We start from the raw sequence: 21,106 nt of genomic DNA on the forward strand, positions 1-21,106 counted from the left end.
GTCCAGTAGTTATTTTGGGGTGACACATTTCCTGTCATCACTGACCTTGCAAAGTGTGTTCAACTGCTGAATGTGGGTGTTTTGTAAAAGCTAAAAGTTTGGAATCAATGTATGTATGTGTGAGTGTGTGTGTGTGTGTGAGTGTGTGTGTGTGTGTGTGTAGGGGGGGGGGGTGACCAAGCTTGTGCCCCCCCCCCCCCCTGGCAACGCCCACTGCAACACATGTTTCCGTCTCTGATAAACGTGACTGATGGAAGAGACATGGAAGGAGAAGTAGATTAGATAGTGACGGCTCAACTTAGGTCTGTCATGCACTAAGAGGATGTGCCCAAGGGCACCGGTCACACCAACTGGAAGTGCCAGATACTACCAGAGGACAGATTTAGAGGAAGACTTAGAGGGCTGTTTTGGGGCAACAATGTTTGTGTGTGTGTAGGTGTGTTTGCAAGCGTCTGTGTATACGTGTGTGTGTGTGTTTAAGTCTGTATGTGCTTGTGCGTAGATGACTATGTATGAGTGTGTTTGTGTGTTTGAATGGGTGCATGTGTGTGTGTCAGTGTGTTTGCATGCATATGTGTGTGTGTTTGCGGGTGACATTCCTATAACTGATAACTCGTGGAAAACAGGAAGTAGAGGAACATTGCATCATCAGGCAGTGAGAGGTTCCATGACTTATCAAAGTCACCAATTCAAAATAGGGACCTGTGAGGGAAGACCCAAAACAATTATACTATGTCATTCTAAACACTGAGGGCCAGTTTCCCAGACATGGATTAAGCCTAGTCCTAAAGTATTAGAAACCTCCAATGAAGATCTCCATTGAAAACGTTCTAGGAGTTTTCAGTGAGACTTGACATCTCTCTTTCCAAGGTCAAAAGGTCACTTCACTCAGCTCCATATGTATGACATGAGGCTTCTAGCTTTCCTCGGTCACCGACTGAACTTCTTCACAACAACAGGTGTTAGCTGTGTAATTAAGATATAAGATGTAATCGAGCAGTCTTCCGTGGTCAGGAATGTGGTTTCCTTGTCTTGTTTTGTTGCGGTTGTTGTTGTTGTTGTTGACACCGATCTGGGGTGTGCTTGTTTCAGAGCCTGGAGGAGCGCTGTAACCGGATCCTGAGGAACATGGAGGGTTCCCTGACGGCGCGGGACCGCGTGGGCATCCAGGACTTCGTCCTGCTCGACGCCTACACCAGCGAGAGCGCTTTCCTGGACAACCTGAGGAAACGCTTCCACGAAAACCTCATTTACGTGAGTGATCCTCCACCTTGATCTCGTCCACCCTGCTCTCTGCTCACATGAAGAAGCTAATCTCCCGCTCTCTCTCTCTGCCCAAACACCTTTTTAAACCTAATTTGTGCGAGTGGTCCACCCTGTCTCTATTTGCCGTGATGTAAATCAATATTACAACAGCGTCTCTCTCTGCCTATATTCTTTGACCTGACCTGAACAGTGTTAGAAAGAGGAAAAAAACGGGGAGAGACACAAAGAGAGAGAGATAGACAGATAGAGACAGAAAGAGAGAGATAGCTGGGGGCTGCAGTTTCTCTCTCTATCCCAAACCTGGCACCCAGCTCTGCTGAACCAGCAGCCATGTGACTGTCTCTGTATCTCTAGGTGGTGCTGTGTGGTGAACCTTCTATTCTGAGGTCGCAGAGGTCATTTGCAGTGATTAAACGTACTCGTTATTAAATACAGGATGTTCTGTACGCGTCCTCTGAACCCAGCAAGGCGTGAAAGTCTATTTTCTCATTGCTCTTCAACAGCTTTAATCTAATCTTACCTTGTAAGAGATATATATATATTATGACTGTTGAAATGGTCATCATTTATTTGACTCATCAACCGTCTCTGGAGGAGTGGAGGAGTTTTTCCTTGTCTTCCGCGACAGTTTAGGTTGGATACAGGTGCCGATCTATGGGCGTCTGTGAAGCCCTCTGTGACATTGCTTGTAAAAGCGGCCATAAAAATACCATTGAATTTGACAGTGACATGACATGATTCGGTTTTCCACAGACCTATATCGGCACGCTCCTAGTCTCTGTCAACCCCTACAAAGAACTGGACATCTACTCAAAGAAGCAGATGGACATATACATGGGCGTCAACTTTTTTGAGCTCCCGCCACACATGTAAGATCCATGTCATTTGTGGTGCATGCCTGGGAGATAAACTAAAGAACAATGTGTATCTTTAATAGTATAACAAAGTAAAACATGTACATGTATAACATTAGATTCCATATACATATAAAATGTATACCTATATAAATATTCAATACATTTGTCATAAACCTTTCCAGCTACGCCCTGGCAGATAACGTGTACCGCACCATGTTGGCCGAGTTCAATCACCACTTCATCCTCATCTCAGGGGAGAGTGGTGCTGGGAAGACAGAGGCCTCCAAGAAGATCCTCCAGTTCTATGCCGTCAGCTGCCCCAGCACCAAACTCCTGGACAACGTCCGAGACCGCCTGCTTCTCTCCAACCCCGTGCTCGAGGTCAATACCGGTGACCACATTCGAAAGGTTGCAGGAGTTGTGTGTGTTAGAGGGTAGGATGTACATGTTCCTGGGTGTGTATGTGCTTCATCAGCTCTTCATCACTGTCCACACGGCACATTTCAAAGTGTTCATTGAACACCATGAGTGTTCATTTTACTCTTTGAGTGTTTTATGTAGGTCCACGGACCTAAGTAAACAGCCCTGGTGTTAAAGGAACAGTTTTTGCTGTGTGCGTTTCAATCCCTCTCGCAGGCTTTCGGAAATGCCAAAACCCTGAAGAACGACAACTCGAGTCGCTTTGGGAAGTACATGGATATCCAGTTTGACCATCAGGTGAATACTGACATCCAGTAACACATCATGGGGACCTCACACTCCGGAGGAAATGGTTTGAATGTAGAACGTGAGTGTACGTTGTCACCTTTACATGCTGTGACGATGCTCTCGTCTAAGGGGGCTGCGGTTGGAGGCCACATTCTGAGTTACCTTCTGGAAAAGTCCAGGGTTGTCCACCAAAACCATGGAGAGAGGAACTTCCATATTTTCTACCAGCTGGTGGAGGGAGGGGAGGAGGATCTGCTGCGCTGGCTGGGCCTGGAGAGGAACTGTCAGCAGTACAGTTACCTGGTACAGGTGAGACTGAAAAAGTCGTTCATGGTTCGTTCTCATCTACTGTAACTACTTGACTTGGACTTGACCCTAAAAGACTTGAGTCTTGGACTTGATCCTAAAATACTTTAGACTTGACTTGGTCCTGGCCCCAAAAGACTTGTGAGCAAATCATGCTGACTCCCTCTGAAGTTATGCCTCCTGTTTTGCATCAGGGGGATTGTGCCAAAGTGAGCTCCATCAACGATAAGACTGACTGGAAGACTGTGAGGAAAGCCCTTGATGTCATAGATTTCAGTGAGAGCAACATAGAGGTGAGGCTTCATCATTCAAGACAGTATGTGTCTAAGATGAATACATGCATGGCTATACAGCGGAGGATGGATGGATGGCTGAATTGGTGGGTGGATGGGTGAATATTACAGCAGTCGATCAAAACAAGTTACACACAAATATATCAGAAATGTAGAGGTTGGTATTACAGATGACCGATTTCAAGGATCTCAGTTGATCAAGACTCTCTGGTTCCTTGCTTCAGAACTTGTTCGGAATCATCGCTAGTGTTCTCCACCTGGGAAATGTCAAGTTTGAGGCAGACCACAGAGGGTACGCTGTCCTGAACAACAGTCCAGAGATACACTGGCTGTCAAAGGTGAGAGACGAGCTAAACATCTATCAACCTACTAACTCACTTACTGAGTCACTATCAACTTCCTAAGTAGCTGTTAAAGGTGAGACCGGATAGAGGTCTACTCTGAAATAGAGACAAGCTAAAGAACTATCAACCTACTAACTCACTGAGTCACTATCAACTTACTAAGTAGCTGTTAAATGCACTATCAGGTTACTAACTCACTAAGACACTATTAGCATACTAGCTCACTAAGTCACTATCAACTTACTAAGTAGGCTAACAGTCTAAGTCACTATCAATATACTAACTCACTAAGTCTATCAAGCTACTAACACACTGAGTCATTCAACGTACTAAATAAAGTCTCTGTGTGGCCATGTAGAACATTTACATGTTACATGTAGAACATCTCGGGGTTGTCAGATGGCTGAGTGGTTATCGAGTCGGGCTATTAATCAGAAGGTTGTTGGTTCGATTCCCTGCCGTGCAAAATGACGTTGTGTCCTAGGGCAAGGCACTTCACCCTACTTGCCTCGGGGAGAATCCCTGTACTTACTGTAAGTCGTTCTGGAGAAGAGCGTCTGCTAAATGACTAAATGTAATTTGACTTTGTCCTCATGATGCTTGTCTTTCCACCGACGTGCTGCAATGGTGTGTGGTGGGTTCTTCCTCTGGTTTCCTGGTCAGTTGCTGGGTATTCCCGCCCAGGTGCTGCAGAAGGGCTTGACCCACCGGAAGATCGAGGCCAAAACAGAGGAGGTGAGAGCTGACACAGGGAAGTATCCTGTATAATCAAATTCAAAATCAAAACTGAAATGTGGTGCCCTTTTTACAAGCGATGTCACCGAGAGTTTCACATAGGTTAATAGAGCTGCACCTATAACAACTTAATACATTTATAATCTTTATCAACTTTATAATCATCTTAATGAGCTGGAATCATTTTCAGTCTGTATTGTGGTTGTTTATGTTTGTCGGGGCTGTCTGCTGGGCTGTTCAGGTGCTGAGTCCCTTCACAGTGGAACATGCAGTGTATGCCAGGGACGCCCTAGCCAAAGCAATCTATGGCCGGACCTTCACCTGGCTGGTGAACAAGATTAACGAGTCCCTGGCGAACAAGGTGAGTTGATACAGTACCACTTACCCACCATCCAAGGAAGTACCTTCCAGTTGACATCAAGTGTCAGCAAAGTCTGGGAGGATGAAAACCACATGAAGCTTCTTACGAATTAAAACAAAGTGCTGCTTCTTTGACAACTGTAGGATTCGTCAAGGAAAACAGTCATCGGCCTTCTCGACATCTATGGTTTTGAAGTCTTCCACGTGAACAGGTAAGGACATCACAGACACACTGGTTCTTTCTGCAGTCTCACCCCTCTGTGATGTAGATCCTACAGTGACTGTGTTTGATATGTTTCAGTTTTGAGCAGTTTTGCATCAACTACTGCAACGAGAAACTGCAGCAGCTCTTCATTGAGTTGACTCTTAAGTCCGAACAGGAGGAGTACGAGATGGAGGGGATTGAAGTAAACAGTTTGTCCGTCCTTAATTCTGTTTGATATTTGCTATTGACTATTTGGTAGAGAGATAAACAAAACAAAAAATCCGTAGTCATGTGTAATATTATTGTGTTGGGTAGAGTGATATGGAATATTAGAATGGAGTAGAGTTGTAGGCAATATTACAGTTTGGGAGAGTGTTAAGGGTGAAGGTGACATGCATTACAAACATTCTCAAGCATTCTCGCAAAAGTGAAACTGTTTTGTGTGTATCATTCCAGTGGGAACCAGTGCCATACTTCAATAACAAGATCATCTGTGACTTAGTTGAGGAAAAATACAGAGGCATCATCTCAATACTAGTGAGTAAACAATAAGACTTCCTGGTGGACAGAACAAACCTCCAGTACGACACCGTGGATTTGTGTGAGTTGTTATCATCACACGTTATCATCACTCGTGTTATCGTCACTCGTGTTATCGTCACACGTGTTATCGTCACACGTGTTATCGTCACACGTGTTATCGTCCACTTGTAATCGTCACACGTGTTATCGTCACACGTGTTATCGTCACACGTGTTATCGTCACACTTGTAATCGTCACACGTGTTATCGTCACACGTGTTATCGTCACACGTGTTATCGTCACACGTGTTATCGTCCACTTGTAATCGTCACACGTGTTATCGTCACACGTGTTATCGTCACACGTGTTATCGTCACACTTGTAATCGTCACACGTGTTATCGTCACACGTGTTATCGTCACACGTGTTATCGTCACCTGTTGTTTCCTCTTTCGAGGACGAGGAGTGTTTACGTCCAGGAGAAGCCACAGACCTCACCTTCCTGGAGAAGCTGGAGGGGACCATGGGCGGGCACCCGCATTTTGTCACGTGAGTCTCTCCCCGAGAAAGTATTGGCCACATCTGACATGACGTGCCCAATCAAAACGTGACAAAGGTCAAGTTTAAGGTCAAAGGTCAATGTTCATCACTGTCACGCCAGAGCAAAGCATCCCTTTCTCTCTTCCTGCGCATCCTGCAGACACAAGCTGGCCGACCAGAAAACCAGGAAGACACTGGAGCGAGGAGACTTCCGTCTACTGCACTACGCAGGGGAAGTCACATACTGTGTGGTCGGTGAGAGAGGATTTCCTCTGGGTCACCCTCGGCTTTCTCTTTCTTCCTCTAACTCACTCTCTCTCTCTAACTCTGTCGCTCACACTCTCCCTCTATCCTTCTTTCTTTCGCTCTTCCCATGGTCCTCGTTTGGGTCGTTCTAATACAGTTCAACAGTCCCTTCATATTCCAAATCCATATCTCCAGTCCCCATCTCTTAACCACTTTCCTCTGCTTCTCCCAGGGTTCCTGGACAAGAATAACGATCTCCTGTACCGGAACATTAAGGAGGTACATGTGCCCGCTGTCCAGGGCTGCCCAGAGCTCTGTCTCCTAATCTGCTTCCTGGCTAGCCGCTCAATTATTCATTATCAAGCACACCTGTGAATTATAGATAGCAGATTGTTAAGCATTGCTTTAGAATAAACCAACAGTGCTGTTAAGGAGGAGAACCATTGTCTGTGATCGTGCTGCCAGTGGCGGTCCTTTAAAAAGACTCAGGCGTGGCAGAGAGCTGAAGTCTTCCACGCTTAGCTGGGATGTCGTGAGATGTGGTCACAGCCTTGGAGAGATGGATCAGCAGCGTCTTAATCCCTGCGTGTTATTCGTCTGACCCTCAGGTCATGCGTCAGTCTAAGAACGCCATCGTCAAACACTGCTTCCCGTCGTCGGAGCCGGACAGCAAGCGGAGGCCTGAGACGGTGAGGACTACGTGCGACCTGACATCCCCTCACTGCTGCTGCTGTTCTGATATTTCTTGTAAAAAAAAAAAAAAGGCGATATGAACAAAACTTTGATAAGATTCACATTTTACATCTAGAAAATGGTGCAAAAAATTAATAAATCAAGGATCATAAGTACAGTTCAGTAGTTCAGGAACTATCTGTTTTTTACTAGGCACGGTGCAACACCTCAACTACAAGAATACAGCTTCTCATCTTTAACCCCCTGAACCTGTCGTGGGTGTGTTTGTTGTGTCTCTCCAGGTGGCCACTCAGTTCAAGGCCAGTCTGGTGGGTCTGGCTGAGATCCTCATGACCAAGGAGCCGTGGTATGTACGCTGCCTGAAGCCCAACGACGGCAAGCAGCCAGGTGGTTACCTCAGACACACACACATTCTGTAGATGACTCCATGCCCTGCGGAGTGCTACTGTATCTGCTGTATGTTGTGTTAGTGCTTTTAATCAAATCGATGTACGGTACTGGGGGGTATTTGAACCAGCGACCTCTATACCCCTCAACTGACACTGACCCATGTCCCCACCCCCCACAGGGCGCTTTGATGACGTGCTAGTGAGGCACCAGGTGAAGTACCTGGGCCTGATGGAGCACCTTAGGGTCAGGCGAGCCGGCTTTGCCTACCGACGCAGATATGAGGTCTTCCTTCAGAGGTAGGAGCTGTTAGACCCACACTTTTAACTACACCTTTTAACCGAACCTTTTAGCCCTGACCTTTTAGCTACACCTTTTAACTGAACCTTTTAGCTTGACCTTTTAGCTACACCTTTTAACCGAACCTTTTAGCTAGACCTTTTAGCTACACCTTTTAACTGAACCTTTTAGCTAGACCTTTTAACTACATGTGTGTGTGTGGTCCATCTCAGGTACAAGCCTCTGTGTCCAGACACCTGGCCCAACTGGAAGGGCACGGCAGCAGAGGGGGTGGAGCTCTTGGTCAAACACCTGGGCTATAAACCCAACGAGTACAAGCTGGGAAGGTGAGCTGCAAGTACAAGCTTGGCAGGGGAGGAGGGGGGAGGAGGGGGGGGTTGAACTGGAGACACCCCCCCCCCCCCCCGGCAGTCTCACTGTTGTTGTTTACCTTGTGTCTCTTAAAGGACCAAAATCTTCATCCGCCATCCCAGAACGCTGTTTGCCACTGAAGACGCCTTTGAGATCTGCAAGCATGAGCTGGGTGGGTTTCTGTACGAGATATTCAATTCAGACGACAGTACGTGTATGTTAAAACATTTCTCAATCCGAGCTTACTTGATGGAATGGAACCATACACTAACCAACCTTGTCTCCATTTGAGATCAAAACTCAGAACCAAGTGTTAACACAGTTAAGACGATGGTTGTATAAAAATGGCAATTTGAAACTGGGAATGGAGGGATGACTACATTGCAGCACATCCAACAGAAGCAAAAATATATATTTTTTGCTCCCACTGTCAAGTATCTCAAGATAAAGGATCAGCAGAGACATATGAAAGGAAACAAATGAATAATTGTCACGATTAATGGAAAATACAGCCTACATTTTCAAAACAAACAAATCATGACGTTTAGGTGTTTCTGTTACAGCAACAAGGATCCAGGCAAAATACAAGGGCTACAGGGAGAAGGGAAACTTCCTGAAACAGAAGGAAGCAGGTCAGTGCTCGTCCAGTTGTGCAGTGTTGAGAATGGTAGTGTTACAAAAACAATCGAAATTCTACATCAGCTCTACTAACTGGCTTTGTGCTGTTAGCCACTAAGATAGAAAACTGCTGGAGAGGTTTGAAAGCCCGGAAAGAGCGGGAAAAAAGAGCCTGGGCTGTGAAAGTTATTAAGAGGTGAGGTCAAAAAACATGCAGTGAAAATAATAATGTATCGATACAGCAAACACTTTAATCCACAGCTAGTGAATTGAGCCTGCGACTTTTTGATTTGCAGTCGAATTATCTACACCAATCCGTGAATCATCAGACACTAAACAAACAAAAGCTGTCTCTACATTGACACTATGTTTTTTATTTTTCTTGGGTAGGTTCATCAAAGGCTTCATGACCAGAAACCAGCCAACATGCCTGGACAACTCTGAATACCTGGCGTTTGTCAGGCAGAACTACCTGACAAGACTCAAGGACAATCTACCCAAATCCGTTCTGGACCAGAACACCTGGCTAACACCACCCCCCATTATGCAGGAGGTGAATTAAAAAAAAAAAGATTTAGCAGACACTTTTATCCAAAGTGACGCTCAAAAAGTGCATACATAAAGTAAAAGCAGAGAATCAAATGTGCACAGTTACAATATCACTTCGTTTCACCTTACTGGACATCTTCCTGTTTGAGTATACACATGGTACCATTCAGCTTTGTATGGTTTTGTAACACAAAGCCGTTCTTGCTCTTTGCCCCTGCAGACATCTCAACTGCTGAAGGCTCTGTACACTCGTCACATGGTACGGAAGTATGTGCGAGGAGTCACACCACAGAAGAAGATGCAGGTAGGAAGCACAGTCACTGTCACTACCTGCTCCGCCCCCCCCCCCGTCTTCAACACGCCCTCCTGGAAGTGACACGGGTCCTGGCGTATAGTAACAAACCCGCGAAACAATCGATTTTTCTACGTTTTATTAGTATTCAAGCAAATAAATACATGAGTGTATGTGTATTATTTAAAACAGTACATTGTGTCATATTTTCTAGCTACAGTTGAAAGGACTGACCAGTTCCATGTTCAAAGGGAGGAAGGAGAACTACCCTTACAGTGTGTGCAGACCTTTCGTGGACACCAGGATAAGTAAGACACCTCCGAACCCCTGGACACAATCTAATATCATCCTACAACTTGCTGCTGTGATGATTTCACGTGACACTGTTATGTTCAGGTGAGGAGGACATCCACATTAAAATCCTGCAGACGATAAGGCATGAGCGCATCAAGGTAAACAAACCCGAACCCCCTCGCCACAAACCTTTAACTGTGATAACACTGTCGTAGAGGTCTGAGGATACATGGACCTATCTCCAGCCTCCCTCAGGCTCCCTCATCCTGATCTCCCCCCCCCCCCCCCCCCCCCCCCCCCCCCTCCGTACACAGTACAGCGCTCCAGTGGTCAAGTATGACAGGAACGGTTTCCGGACTCGCTTCAGGCAGCTCATCTTCACCCAGACAGCTGCCTATCTGGTGGAGGAGGCCAAGGTGAAGCAGAGGGTGGAGTACAACGCCCTCAAAGGTTGGTAGCGCCTGCGCTGATGAGGGAGACGGTCTCCTGCATAGGTGTAGTTGATCTGTGGGCATCTGTGAAGCCCTCTGGGACTGGCTTGTAAAAAGGGCCATACAAATAACATTTGATTTGATCAAGTGACGTGAAGCTCAAATCAAGATTTGATTTGTAGTCTTTCACAGGTGATTGTCTGTTACTTACCTCGGCTGTGTGATCCGTAGGTGTGTCAGTCAGCAATCTGAGTGACAACTTCTTAATCCTCCATGTCACCTGTGAGGACATCAAGAAAAAGGTTCGATTATCAACTGGCTGCGTATAGAGATGGCCCGTTTACAGTTACACAAATGATACTTTGTATACAAAATATACAAATAAAATATGTAATTTCTGGGAAAAAGTGTCCAAACTTTTGACTGGTACTGTATATATATAATATATACAAATATATAACTAAACAGCAAAGACCTCTCAGTCTGTCATCAAAAGCATTTCATCTTTTCAGGGGGACTTGGTGCTGCAGTGTGACTTCCTGTTTGAGGCCTTGACTAAGCTGTGTGTGGTGGCCAATAAGCAGAACTGCATCAAAGTAGTTCAGGGGAGGTAATGAAAGAATCCTTATATTTCTTAACAAAAAAACACTGTAAAATTATCTTATTGATATAAGATATAACTTCTTATGCGAGGTACTGACCGTGCGTTTGTGTTTCCCTGTAGTGTAAGGTTTGATATCCAGCCAGGCAGAGAAGGGTTTGTCGACTTCAAGAGCGGACAGGAGTTCATGGTGTACAGAGCTAAAAACGGGCATTTGATGGTGGTAAGACTGACTACTCTGAATTCTTGTGAAACTGGTAATGAGTACAGTGTAAAACCACAAATGAACTCACTAAACATTATTACATTCAGGAATCAACAAAGGCCAAGTCAAGATGATGACCACACACAGATGGAGTTGTGACTAGCCTGGCCTTTCCCTCACAGGGACAGCATAGATCCGAGATTCCTTCCAGTTGAAAACTTTGATCTTTTTCTCTGTGAAGTTTAACTAAACAACTCCAACATGGTCACATACCTACAAGAAGCTGCAATATCCAAGTGAGATTTAAGTCTCTATTCATACTGTAGTCTTTTACATCAATAAAATAGTACTGATGTCTAACACTTATGCGTATTTTGGTGAGCTGTAAATCAGGTGCATGGACAACTTTGTCAGGCTATGGCTGTTAACATGTTACTGTTTTATTTGTAAATATTGACATACATTTTTGGTATTATTTTCTGTAGATTTCATTATCCCATTTTATAGATGTTAGTAATGTACAAGATGGGTGGTCCAAAGGCTGTGATTACAAAAGCCATGTGTCAACTTTTATAGTTTCTCCCAGGGATGCAAGACCATATTCACAATAAAAAATATATATAACCACGTGTGTACTCATACAAATCTTTATTTCTAGAAAAGTTGATAAATACAGTGCAAAAGACAGTTCTACATGTGAAATGATTAACATTCTCTGATAAGGAATGATCTACCTTCCACTTATGTTTGTTCAATGATTTCACCTTCAGTAGTGCCAGCGATCAGCATTTTCACAAAAGAAACACTGATATTCATTCACCTGCATCTAAAAAAATCGTCAAGAAGGCTACATGTCACTAGAACACAGTGTTAACACGACTCAGCAATCCTCCTTTAGAACACTCACATTACAGGCATGGTCAACCCTGTTCCTGGAGATCTACTGGTCTGAACTGTTGGTTTTCACTCCAATCCAAATATACCATAGCTTACTTTCATTATTCACTTGTTGACAAGTTGAATTGGGTTATACACAACAGGGTAAGACTACAAGAGGGTAGCTCTGCAGAAGCAAGGTGGGCCAAGACTGACGTCAGGAATATATTGTAGTTGTGGCCACAGTACGCCCTCTGCTGGAGTAAAGTAGCACAGAGACAAAACCTTCTTGGTTTGACCCATGATTTGATCTGCTGGTGGCGTTTTTGTAACAAGCGCAATACTAATACAGTACATATACTCACATTCACTCTCATACTATCAATATAATTTCACTATAGAAAAATATGTTTTAAAAAGAACTGGAAGATTAATAGTTGGAGTGTAGCATCTTTACACAGTATGTATAATAACTGGAATACAATCAATAAAATATATGCCTGTGGAACATTTTAAAGCAATGCAAAGTGTCTGGATAGTTTGTAGATAGCACTTCAATGCAAACACATAAGGCACAACCTCCTGGGTGAAGGCAACATGATGAATTGTAAAGACAAAAGTGATAAGCATCCCTGAATGGGAGCCCAGGACGGAGGTGGTTTGTTCAGACCGTTGAGTTTGGTTCATTAGCAAGCCCTGAGAGGGTCTTCTGGAAAGATCAACACTGATGTGGTCTGATGATGCCATTAAAACGCACCACAGAGTTCTAATCATACAGTATTAGGGAGAGATACAGGTGACCAGTGTTCTAGTGAGAGCACTAGAGGCCCTGTAGTCATGGGGGAAAGTGTGACTGTGTCAAAAAATCTTTGGTAACAGTGATAGATATGCCCCCTGGTGGTGGTGGCAGGTATTTAGTGTAAAGGTTAGTGGGTGTGGTCACAGGAGTTGGTGTGTTTACAGGTCATGTAATTTAGTAGTTACTAGCTGTCATGGTTACTGGTGGTGGGTAGTGCAGTTACTGGCTGTTGCAGTGGTTACTGGTTGTCGTGGTTGCTGGCGGTGATGGGTGTGGTTACTGCCCGTTGTCGTGGTTACTGGTGGTGGTGGGTGCGGTCATCGGGCCGTTTGATGTGAATGCGTCGGATCCTCTCGATGCGTTCACGCTCCTCGTCCTCGTCCAGGTGGTGGGAGCGCCCCGCGGCGCCCCCCGTGGCCTCCAGCAGAGCGTTGTCAGGGCCACGCCCATCCTGGGACTCATACAGGAGAATGTTGAGCGTCTCTTCATAGATTCGGGCCTCTGGAAACTCCACCTGAGGGTAGAGGATCGGCCTTACAGTACACCTGGCTCTGGTAGATGCTGGGATATCCTAAGATCCATGTTTGTTTCCATTCTGACTAACAAGGGTGTCAAGCATTAGGAACACCAGGCACTGGGAACACTACAACAATTATTCCCATGGTCAGGGGCTTCGAAGTGGGGGGAAAGTGGGACTGACTACCCAGGGCCCCAAAGGAGGGAAGGGCTCTCTAAAAGTTTTGAATAAGGACAGGAATAACCAAAATAAGGAGGAGGGGGGCCAAATTTGAGGGTTAGGGTCTCTTCATGGGGCCCAAAATTAGCGGCGCCCATGCCCATTGTAACGAACAAGAGTGTTAAAAAGTTTATATTTATATACGGTTTGTACGTTAAGGCTTGCTCTCGTTCTGGCAGTTACCTTGGTCTGCTTCTTCTCCGTGGCGTAGACGATGGAGGTGCAGCACACCTCAGCGATCTTGCGGCCCTGCCCGTAGAACGACCAGCAGCAGATCTCGTCTCCGATCACGTCCTTGATGAACAGCACCCGGCCGTTGAAGCGAAGGGAGAGCTTGTCAAACAGCTCAATGTTCTTCAGCATGTTGTCATCAGAGTTGCTAGGAGACGGAACGGAACCCACTTGTTAATTATTTCCGTACACACCTGCCTCAAGCTATGGCATTGTGAATGAGAGAATGTTTCAACTCAAACAAAACTAGTGATATTCACCTGGTATACGAGTACTTGTTGTTGCTTCGGTTGTACAACAATTTCACCGTAGGCTACAAAACATTGAGCAAATTAGTTATACATTCTGAATGAATAAAACACGGCATGTGACTTCAATGCTTGTCATTAGCGACGTTGCCATGACGGTAGTCCACCTTGTTGGAGGTAGTGATGAGTCTCTGCTCCTCCTTGGAGGACGTCACCAGGGGAACTTTACAGAACGGCTCGTAAATGTCCTTGTTCTGGAGTCACCGGGAACAGAAATGACAGGGACTGAGATAGTAGTTAAAGTGCCACAGACACACAACAATAGTCATGAGCGCTTTAATTGCAGCCCTCGGACATTCCCCAAGCTGAAGGTGGTGTTTTTCGGCGCCACAAGAGTGGCAGTACATTCTTGTAGCTCCCTGTACCATTCCGTTATATAATTTCGTAGTTTCAAATTTTTTCTACGTCTATATCTGTAACTATGATGGACACACTGAGTCTTTTGTTCATACAAGGAATGAATTATTATAAATAATAATAAAAAATATATATTGAATTTCCTTCAAGATTGATAAAATTAATTTCATTGAATTGAACACCTGTAAGGCTGCGTGGCACTCGTCTGACAGGCCCTGCACCAGATAGTACTTTGCTTCAGCCAGAAGCTCCTCCACTTCCCGTCTGATGTCGGGTAGGGGCACCGCGCCATCACGCAGGTAATTCAGGATGGTTCCGAAGTGCTTCCCACATCTGTCAATCAAAATCCAGCCTGTAGGAAAAAAGGCAGCCCAGAGGTCGATCAATCACCAACTGCCATCGATCGAGCGTGAGCTTTGTTGTGCGAGTGTACTGCACCCAAATATAGTTAGAACCACACATTTCTTATTTTCCGCTTTGCTTTTATACACTTTTTGTATCTCGCTTCGGATAAAAACGTCAGATAGATGATTCAAATGTCAAATGGACAGCAACTGGGCAATTATTATTAATGTTGTTAAGAAGCACTTTTTGTCATATTGGCTGAAACAAACATCACATCCTGATCCTGACATGGTTTGGGAGGAGTCACATAGATTCACCAGTACCTTCACTGTCAGTGAGAACTTCCATCCTGCCACTGAACATGGCCTTGAGCATGGTATCCTGTTTAGTCAAGGTCTGCATTGTGGTGTAGTAGAGCGCACCACCCACATTTAGCTTCACGTATTTGGAACTCGGACAGGAACCCTTGAACGAGGTGGTACGAGTTGTAGCCGCTGGAAGCGGCGAGTTCACCGCACTCACTCCTGACATCTCTTCCTGTGTGAAAACATTACACATCATCAGTGTCACTGTGGTTAAATGAACTGGTATTGCCATGTCGGTGTGGGTTTGTAGCCATTTATAACCCATAACCAAAAAAGAAAGAATTACAAAAACTGCTGATCTTAAAAGTTGCAGTTCAGTATCGGGTCCGGACAGTACTGCAGAGCCTGGGGTTAATTGCTTGTCAGCCTAATGCCGTTAGCTAACAAGCTAGACATTGCGAAATGTAACCTTACTAAGAAGTCTCATTATCTTTCCCAAAAATACATTTAAACAAAGCAGTGGTTTGCTTCTTGCCTATTTAACAGCTAATTGAGATAGTTACCCACAGTCCAAAACACCTTGGCAAGGAAAACGCCAGCCTATCTTGCGAGCAACTAACTAACTTGTAGTAGTGTAGAAGTGTGTACTGTGGCCATGATGGTGGAAAACTGGTGCCTGTATGACTTGACGCCAGACCATCTTTCTGTACAAATCTGAACACAAAAACATACTATACGACACAATAACAATTTGTCTTTATACGTGTGACCACAATACTAGCCTATTATATATTTAACCCAACGTTACGTAGCGTTAGTTAACGGGAAAACGACTTACCATAGAACCCTTGGTCAGGCAGCCTTGAATAACAAAGTTGGTAATCCAGCACGTTTCCGTTTGAAGCAGCCCAGATGACGTTTTCATAAAGGAATGCTCACGTTTAAGTGAAAATAATGTAGAGACTTGAAATTTGACTGAGAAAAAAGTAGCACACGTTAAATCCACGGGGTTAGAGGAATGGTCACCTTAACTAGCTAAATATGTTCACCTTTTAAACCTGATTTAAAATCCAAGCATCGATAGATTAAAAACGACGAGATGCAGTCCCTCGTCGAAAGCCTTGCATCAAAAACCAAAATGTGTTGGATTTCTTTTAAATAAAGGGTTTATTTCTGTCTTTGTCTGCGGCCTGTTGGTTGAGTTGCAGACACATTGGCAGTCAGCCAGTCTTGCGCAAGCAAAAACATCCTTCCTGCCTAAGCACAGTTTGCCCACTCTCTAAGAGTGTGGAACGTTAAGATAGGTAGGCTATACCTAAGCTATAACCTAATGTCAGAGAATGTCTAATAAGGGAGAGACAGACGGGCTAATGTTGTTGAGAAGAACTTTTTGCAAGGTTGCCAACTATCGCGAGACAAATAAGCGACCGCAGATTCAGAAACTGCTCCTTAAATATTTTATTAATTTGTCATAATGGCCCTAATATATCTAAACAAGTCTAAAACAAGCCCAATATTATTATCAATGATTGAGCCTTTAAGATAGGCTACTTAACTGACACTACATGGAGGACAGTGCACTGAACAGTTCTTAATTGATCGAACCTGGCAACAACAAAAAGTGAGAATGGTGCCTATTTTGAAACTTAGTTTCGATAAAACTTGTTTCTACATTTATTTATTTTAATTTTATAATGCTTTGAACGTGTTTTTTGGTTTAAAAACTTTTTGTTTTCAAAACGTTTCGAATTTTTTTTTTTAATCATTTTACAACATTTTGAGAAAACAATTTGTTTTCTCAAAATGTTGTTGGGAATCGCTGAGTTAGGCGATTCTCGGTAAGGTAAATTTTTCATAATTTATTTAAAATCAATGCTATTATTGGTCATAATAAACATGACCAATCAGGTTGAACAAAGTGAATAGCAAACTCCACGAGCAAGCGAGACGCAGCAATGCAAAAACATTTGTCGCTACACACTCATGCCAAAGAGTATAGTCAATATAAGTTCTTTGCTAATGCTTAGTGTCCTGCGTGACAGTGCTGTGTTGTATCAGGTTGCTAGGAGACACATCGGCAAGGCCACAAGAACCACGAGGTAGATTTGGGTTGAGAAACAGAAGGATATACACTCCAACCGTATGTATCTCACCTCAACACATATGTAAAGTACAGTACACTGTATGTATTGGTTTAAATATCTTCTTCCAAATTTACGGATCAATATGTGCACCTATGAAATACACCCAAAATGTTCAGTTTAGGGAAAGTGCAGGTTTCACAGGTTTGGCAGAATTAGAGACGAACTGTGGATTTAGTATGAATGAAGTGAATGATGAGTGAATAATAATATCAGGGAGGATATATAAACTGAAACGAAACGTACAGAACACACTGTAAACACTTGCCAACATTCAGTAATTTTGTAGCTTATTGGGCAATAAACAGACATTGAAACATTTGAGCTTTTCTAATGTACGTTTTATTTATCCTATTTTAATTTTGTAATAATTTGAAACCCTTCAACCACAAATCAAAACCCATGACAGTGATGTAGACTTTGAAAACATTGTTGTGTTGCAGCTTCAAAGTATCTTCATCATCCTCTTGTTCTCTTACTTTGTCTTCGTCTTAGCACTGATATAGTCGATTGATCCTCTCGATATCGGTTCTTGAGAATGTGGTTGACTGGCCAATAGCAACGTTAGGGTTGGGGATAGGTATAATGACATCAATATTAGGGTTGATGGCAAAACCTCGTCTTGGATACTGCATGATTGAGGAGTAGTCATAGGAAGTGCCAAGATTGTTGGTGTCTGATTTGGCAAAGTTATAGTACTGGCCTGGATCGATGTTGGCAAAGTTGATCTTGACGTACTGGTCACGGTCACTCCTGGTGTGCTCGTGCTGGAAGCCCAGGGCATGAAGGGTCTCATGTTGAATGATTTTGTTTTCCATACAACCGCGCTTGTTGATAGAGAGCACCTGTGGACCCCGCTGTCTCCCAAGAGAAGAGAAGCAGCCGTCCTGGCTCGCAACCATGATGTAGTCGGTCTCAGTTGTACGGGGCACAAAGCGAATGCAGGAAACAGAAGCAAACGATCTCAGGGCGTTCTCAATAATCTGCCTTTCTTGGGGAGAGTACTCACTGCCGATTGTGTAGGCTATCCCCACCTGACCATTCGAGGATTTCTTCCACTTGCATGAGTCCCCTTGAAAGCACCTCATGGCATTTCTGTGTTTTGGTAGGATCAGGTCTCCCTCCAGAAGAAGCTGACTGGATTGGTTGTTTGTGGTCAGAATGCCGCCAGCGGACATATGTAGATGTTCATTGCTGTTTTCTCCATCTATATGGATGGGATTGGCTTGGGAGAGTCCCAACAGCAGCAGCATTAGGAGAGACAAAGAGGTGCTGATCTCCATCTTCAGGGTCTGGAGGTTCAATCTGGCTCTGGGTCTGGATGGGAAGTTTTCTAGGTCTGGTCTCCTTGGAGATGCTTTGCTCCTTTTAGCTGGATGTCTGAGTCTGGTGAGTCCTGGTGTTTTATACTCTCCTCTACAGGTGTGTCTGCAGGGGGTTTAGGGCTTTGGGTTGTGGCTGATTGTCCTAATAATCATTTGAGGACACAGCAAAACCAGCATCGCAACGCCCTGCAACTCCTTGTCCATTAGGGGAAAAGACAGGTTTGCTGGAAGTAAGTTTACTTATCTCAACCTGGATTCCTTGAATGAATGAATTATTAAGACAGTGTCAAGTATTTCCTAGTTGTAAATGACTACATCCATTCATTATCAAAGTTTAAAGGTATTGTACCATTTCAATATAATTATAAAGTAGCTGGTACTGGGTTTGTTGATTTAGGAAATGATTAATCAGACATATGTCTGTTTTGTCGTATGTATTTTGTTTTAATGAGGGATAAAAAAAACCCTGCATGGCAGTAACATTAAGGCACGGCATGTACCATTGTTCATTCTTCATCTGAATCTTGCCGTCTTTATGAGAGAACGAGCATCCTAAACCGTATTTTGTGATTTCATACCTTTCAGAAAAAGGCATATACATTGACCATATAATGCACTCAGGACCCCCCAGAACATGATATTGTAATTGTCTTTTCCCTTCATGGCCAGGGAGTGCAAGCAATGTTGATTGCGCTGTGTACTCAAGATGCTTATGTAGATCAGCCACAACCCAAAGCCCTAATCCCCTGTGCCGACACACCTGTAGAGGAGAGTGTATAAAAACAAGACTTCAATTAATTCCTGGTCCAGGACTAATATTAATCATTCCTAACTCTTTGAGATGTTTGGACATATGGTCAAACAGTAAAGGGTATACTATTCAGAAAAAGCTGAATACTGTTCTATACACAATGCCCTTAGGTTTAGAAGATAGAGCATGCTTTGAAAAACTTTAGTTTTACTGTTTGAATAAACCACCTCATTAGGTACACCAGTTCAACTGCTTGTTACACAAATATCTAATCAGCCATTTACATGGCAGCAACTCAGTGCATCTAGACATGTAGACATGGTCAAGACAATCTTCTGAAGTTCAAACGGAGCATCAGAATGGGCAAGGCAGGTGATTTATAGGCCAACAGGTTATAAACGCAGTAAACGCTGAATTAAATAAGAAGTGCCTCAGTAAGAGTCGTTCTGATGAACGCTGTCAAACCATTAGCCATTTTACATTACAAGTGCTGTAGAATGTAGCAGGCTACAACAAAAAACTAAACTGTCTTTCTTTTAAATAGACATGCTTTAAAAACAAAGGACAAGTTATATGTATATAGGACGCTTATGTCCATCGTTGATTGTCATTTTGGAAAGGCAACCCGAACTCCTCTACAAAAATGCATTGTGTTTGAGAACTAACAAACTGCTAGCTACCGGAAGTTGTTGCCTTGGCTTATGCAATATGTGGAAGTGATGCGTGTATAGTGGATTGAAGTGGGTGTATGCATTAAGTTATGGCGGAAATGTCAGTTGGTCTTTCATCAAAGTGCCAAGCGTAACTATTGACATTTCGGTCATGATGAATTAAAGGAAAAATTTTATTAAAACATTTGTAAGAATTGTAATAATAATTTACCAAAGGATATATATACATATTTTGTCATTTATTCATTTTTCATACTTTAGTTTTCATTGGTTTGGCGGCCCATCTGTATTACCCTAGCGGACCATTAGTGGGCCGCGGCCCACAGGTTGGGAATCGCTGGGTTTGGCGAGGTACATTTTTCATAATTGCGAAATGTTACAATTTTTTTTATATAAAATCAATGCTATTATTGGTCATAATAAACATGACCAATCATTAAGGTTGAACAAAATGAATAGCAAACTCCACGAGCAAGCGAGACGCAGCAATGCAAAAACATTTGTTGCTACACACTAATGCCAAAGAGTAGTCAATATAAGTTCTTTGCTAATGCTTAGTGTCCTGCGTGACAGTGCTGTGTTGTATCAGGTTGCTAGGAGACACATCGGCGAGGCCACAAGAACCACGAGGTAGATTTGGGTTGAGAAACAGAAGGACATACACTCCAACCGTATGTATGTCACCTCAACACATATGTAAAGTACAGTACACTGTATGTATTGGTTTAAATATCTTCTTCCAAATTTACGGATCAATATGTGCACCTATGAAATACACCCAAAATGTTCAGTTTAGGGAAAGTGCAGGTTTCACAGGTTTCGCAGAATTAGAGACGAACTGTGGATTTAGTATGAATGAAGTGAATGATGAGTGAATAATAATATCAGGGAGGATATTGAAACGAAACGTACAGAACACACTGTAAACACTTGCCAACATTCAGTAATATTGTAGCTTATTGGGCAATAAACAGACATTGAAACATTTGAGCTTTTCTAATGTACGTTTTATTTATCCTATTTTAATTTTGTAATAATTTGAAACCCTTCAACCACAAATCAAAACCCATGACAGTGATGTAGACTTTGAAAACATTGTTGTGTTGCAGCTTCAAAGTATCTTCATCATCCTCTTGTTCTCTGACTTTGTCTTCGTC

At 43.5% G+C, this 21,106-nt stretch overlaps 3 protein-coding genes across 3 annotated transcripts; 1 reads left to right on the forward strand and 2 right to left on the reverse strand.

Annotated features, from left to right (window-relative positions):
- Nucleotides 1-1,113: 1,113 nt before the first annotated feature.
- myo1hb (myosin IHb) lies at nucleotides 1,114-11,731 on the forward strand. Its single transcript, XM_067250480.1, has 31 exons — nucleotides 1,114-1,254; nucleotides 2,020-2,135; nucleotides 2,306-2,504; nucleotides 2,760-2,840; nucleotides 2,961-3,140; nucleotides 3,332-3,430; nucleotides 3,655-3,768; nucleotides 4,438-4,509; nucleotides 4,751-4,870; nucleotides 5,014-5,081; nucleotides 5,171-5,276; nucleotides 5,531-5,611; nucleotides 6,055-6,146; nucleotides 6,298-6,392; nucleotides 6,616-6,662; nucleotides 6,992-7,072; nucleotides 7,358-7,463; nucleotides 7,645-7,762; nucleotides 7,976-8,089; nucleotides 8,210-8,286; nucleotides 8,678-8,746; nucleotides 8,844-8,928; nucleotides 9,123-9,285; nucleotides 9,502-9,585; nucleotides 9,788-9,881; nucleotides 9,970-10,025; nucleotides 10,182-10,317; nucleotides 10,530-10,600; nucleotides 10,811-10,908; nucleotides 11,023-11,122; nucleotides 11,212-11,731. Exons 1-31 carry the CDS (start codon nucleotides 1,129-1,131, stop codon nucleotides 11,236-11,238), a joined length of 3,075 nt encoding a protein of 1,024 aa, XP_067106581.1. The 5' UTR covers nucleotides 1,114-1,128; the 3' UTR covers nucleotides 11,239-11,731.
- A 4-nt stretch (nucleotides 11,732-11,735) lies between these two features.
- On the reverse strand, nucleotides 11,736-16,277 carry LOC136956568 (BTB/POZ domain-containing adapter for CUL3-mediated RhoA degradation protein 3-like). Its single transcript, XM_067250488.1, has 7 exons — nucleotides 15,900-16,277; nucleotides 15,080-15,293; nucleotides 14,594-14,763; nucleotides 14,162-14,248; nucleotides 14,007-14,059; nucleotides 13,699-13,894; nucleotides 11,736-13,293 (listed from the first exon to the last, which is right to left on the reverse strand). The coding sequence occupies exons 1-7, from the start codon at nucleotides 15,984-15,986 to the stop codon at nucleotides 13,075-13,077; spliced, it is 1,026 nt and encodes a 341-aa protein (XP_067106589.1). The 5' UTR covers nucleotides 15,987-16,277; the 3' UTR covers nucleotides 11,736-13,074.
- A 1,416-nt stretch (nucleotides 16,278-17,693) lies between these two features.
- LOC136956577 (high choriolytic enzyme 1-like) lies at nucleotides 17,694-18,485 on the reverse strand. Its single transcript, XM_067250496.1, has one exon. The coding sequence runs from the start codon at nucleotides 18,483-18,485 to the stop codon at nucleotides 17,694-17,696; it is 792 nt and encodes a 263-aa protein (XP_067106597.1).
- Between the last annotated feature and the right edge of the window lie 2,621 nt (nucleotides 18,486-21,106).

This window comes from Osmerus mordax, chromosome 14 (genome assembly GCF_038355195.1).
Source record: "Osmerus mordax isolate fOsmMor3 chromosome 14, fOsmMor3.pri, whole genome shotgun sequence".
Classification (NCBI taxonomy): Eukaryota; Metazoa; Chordata; class Actinopteri; order Osmeriformes; family Osmeridae; genus Osmerus; species Osmerus mordax.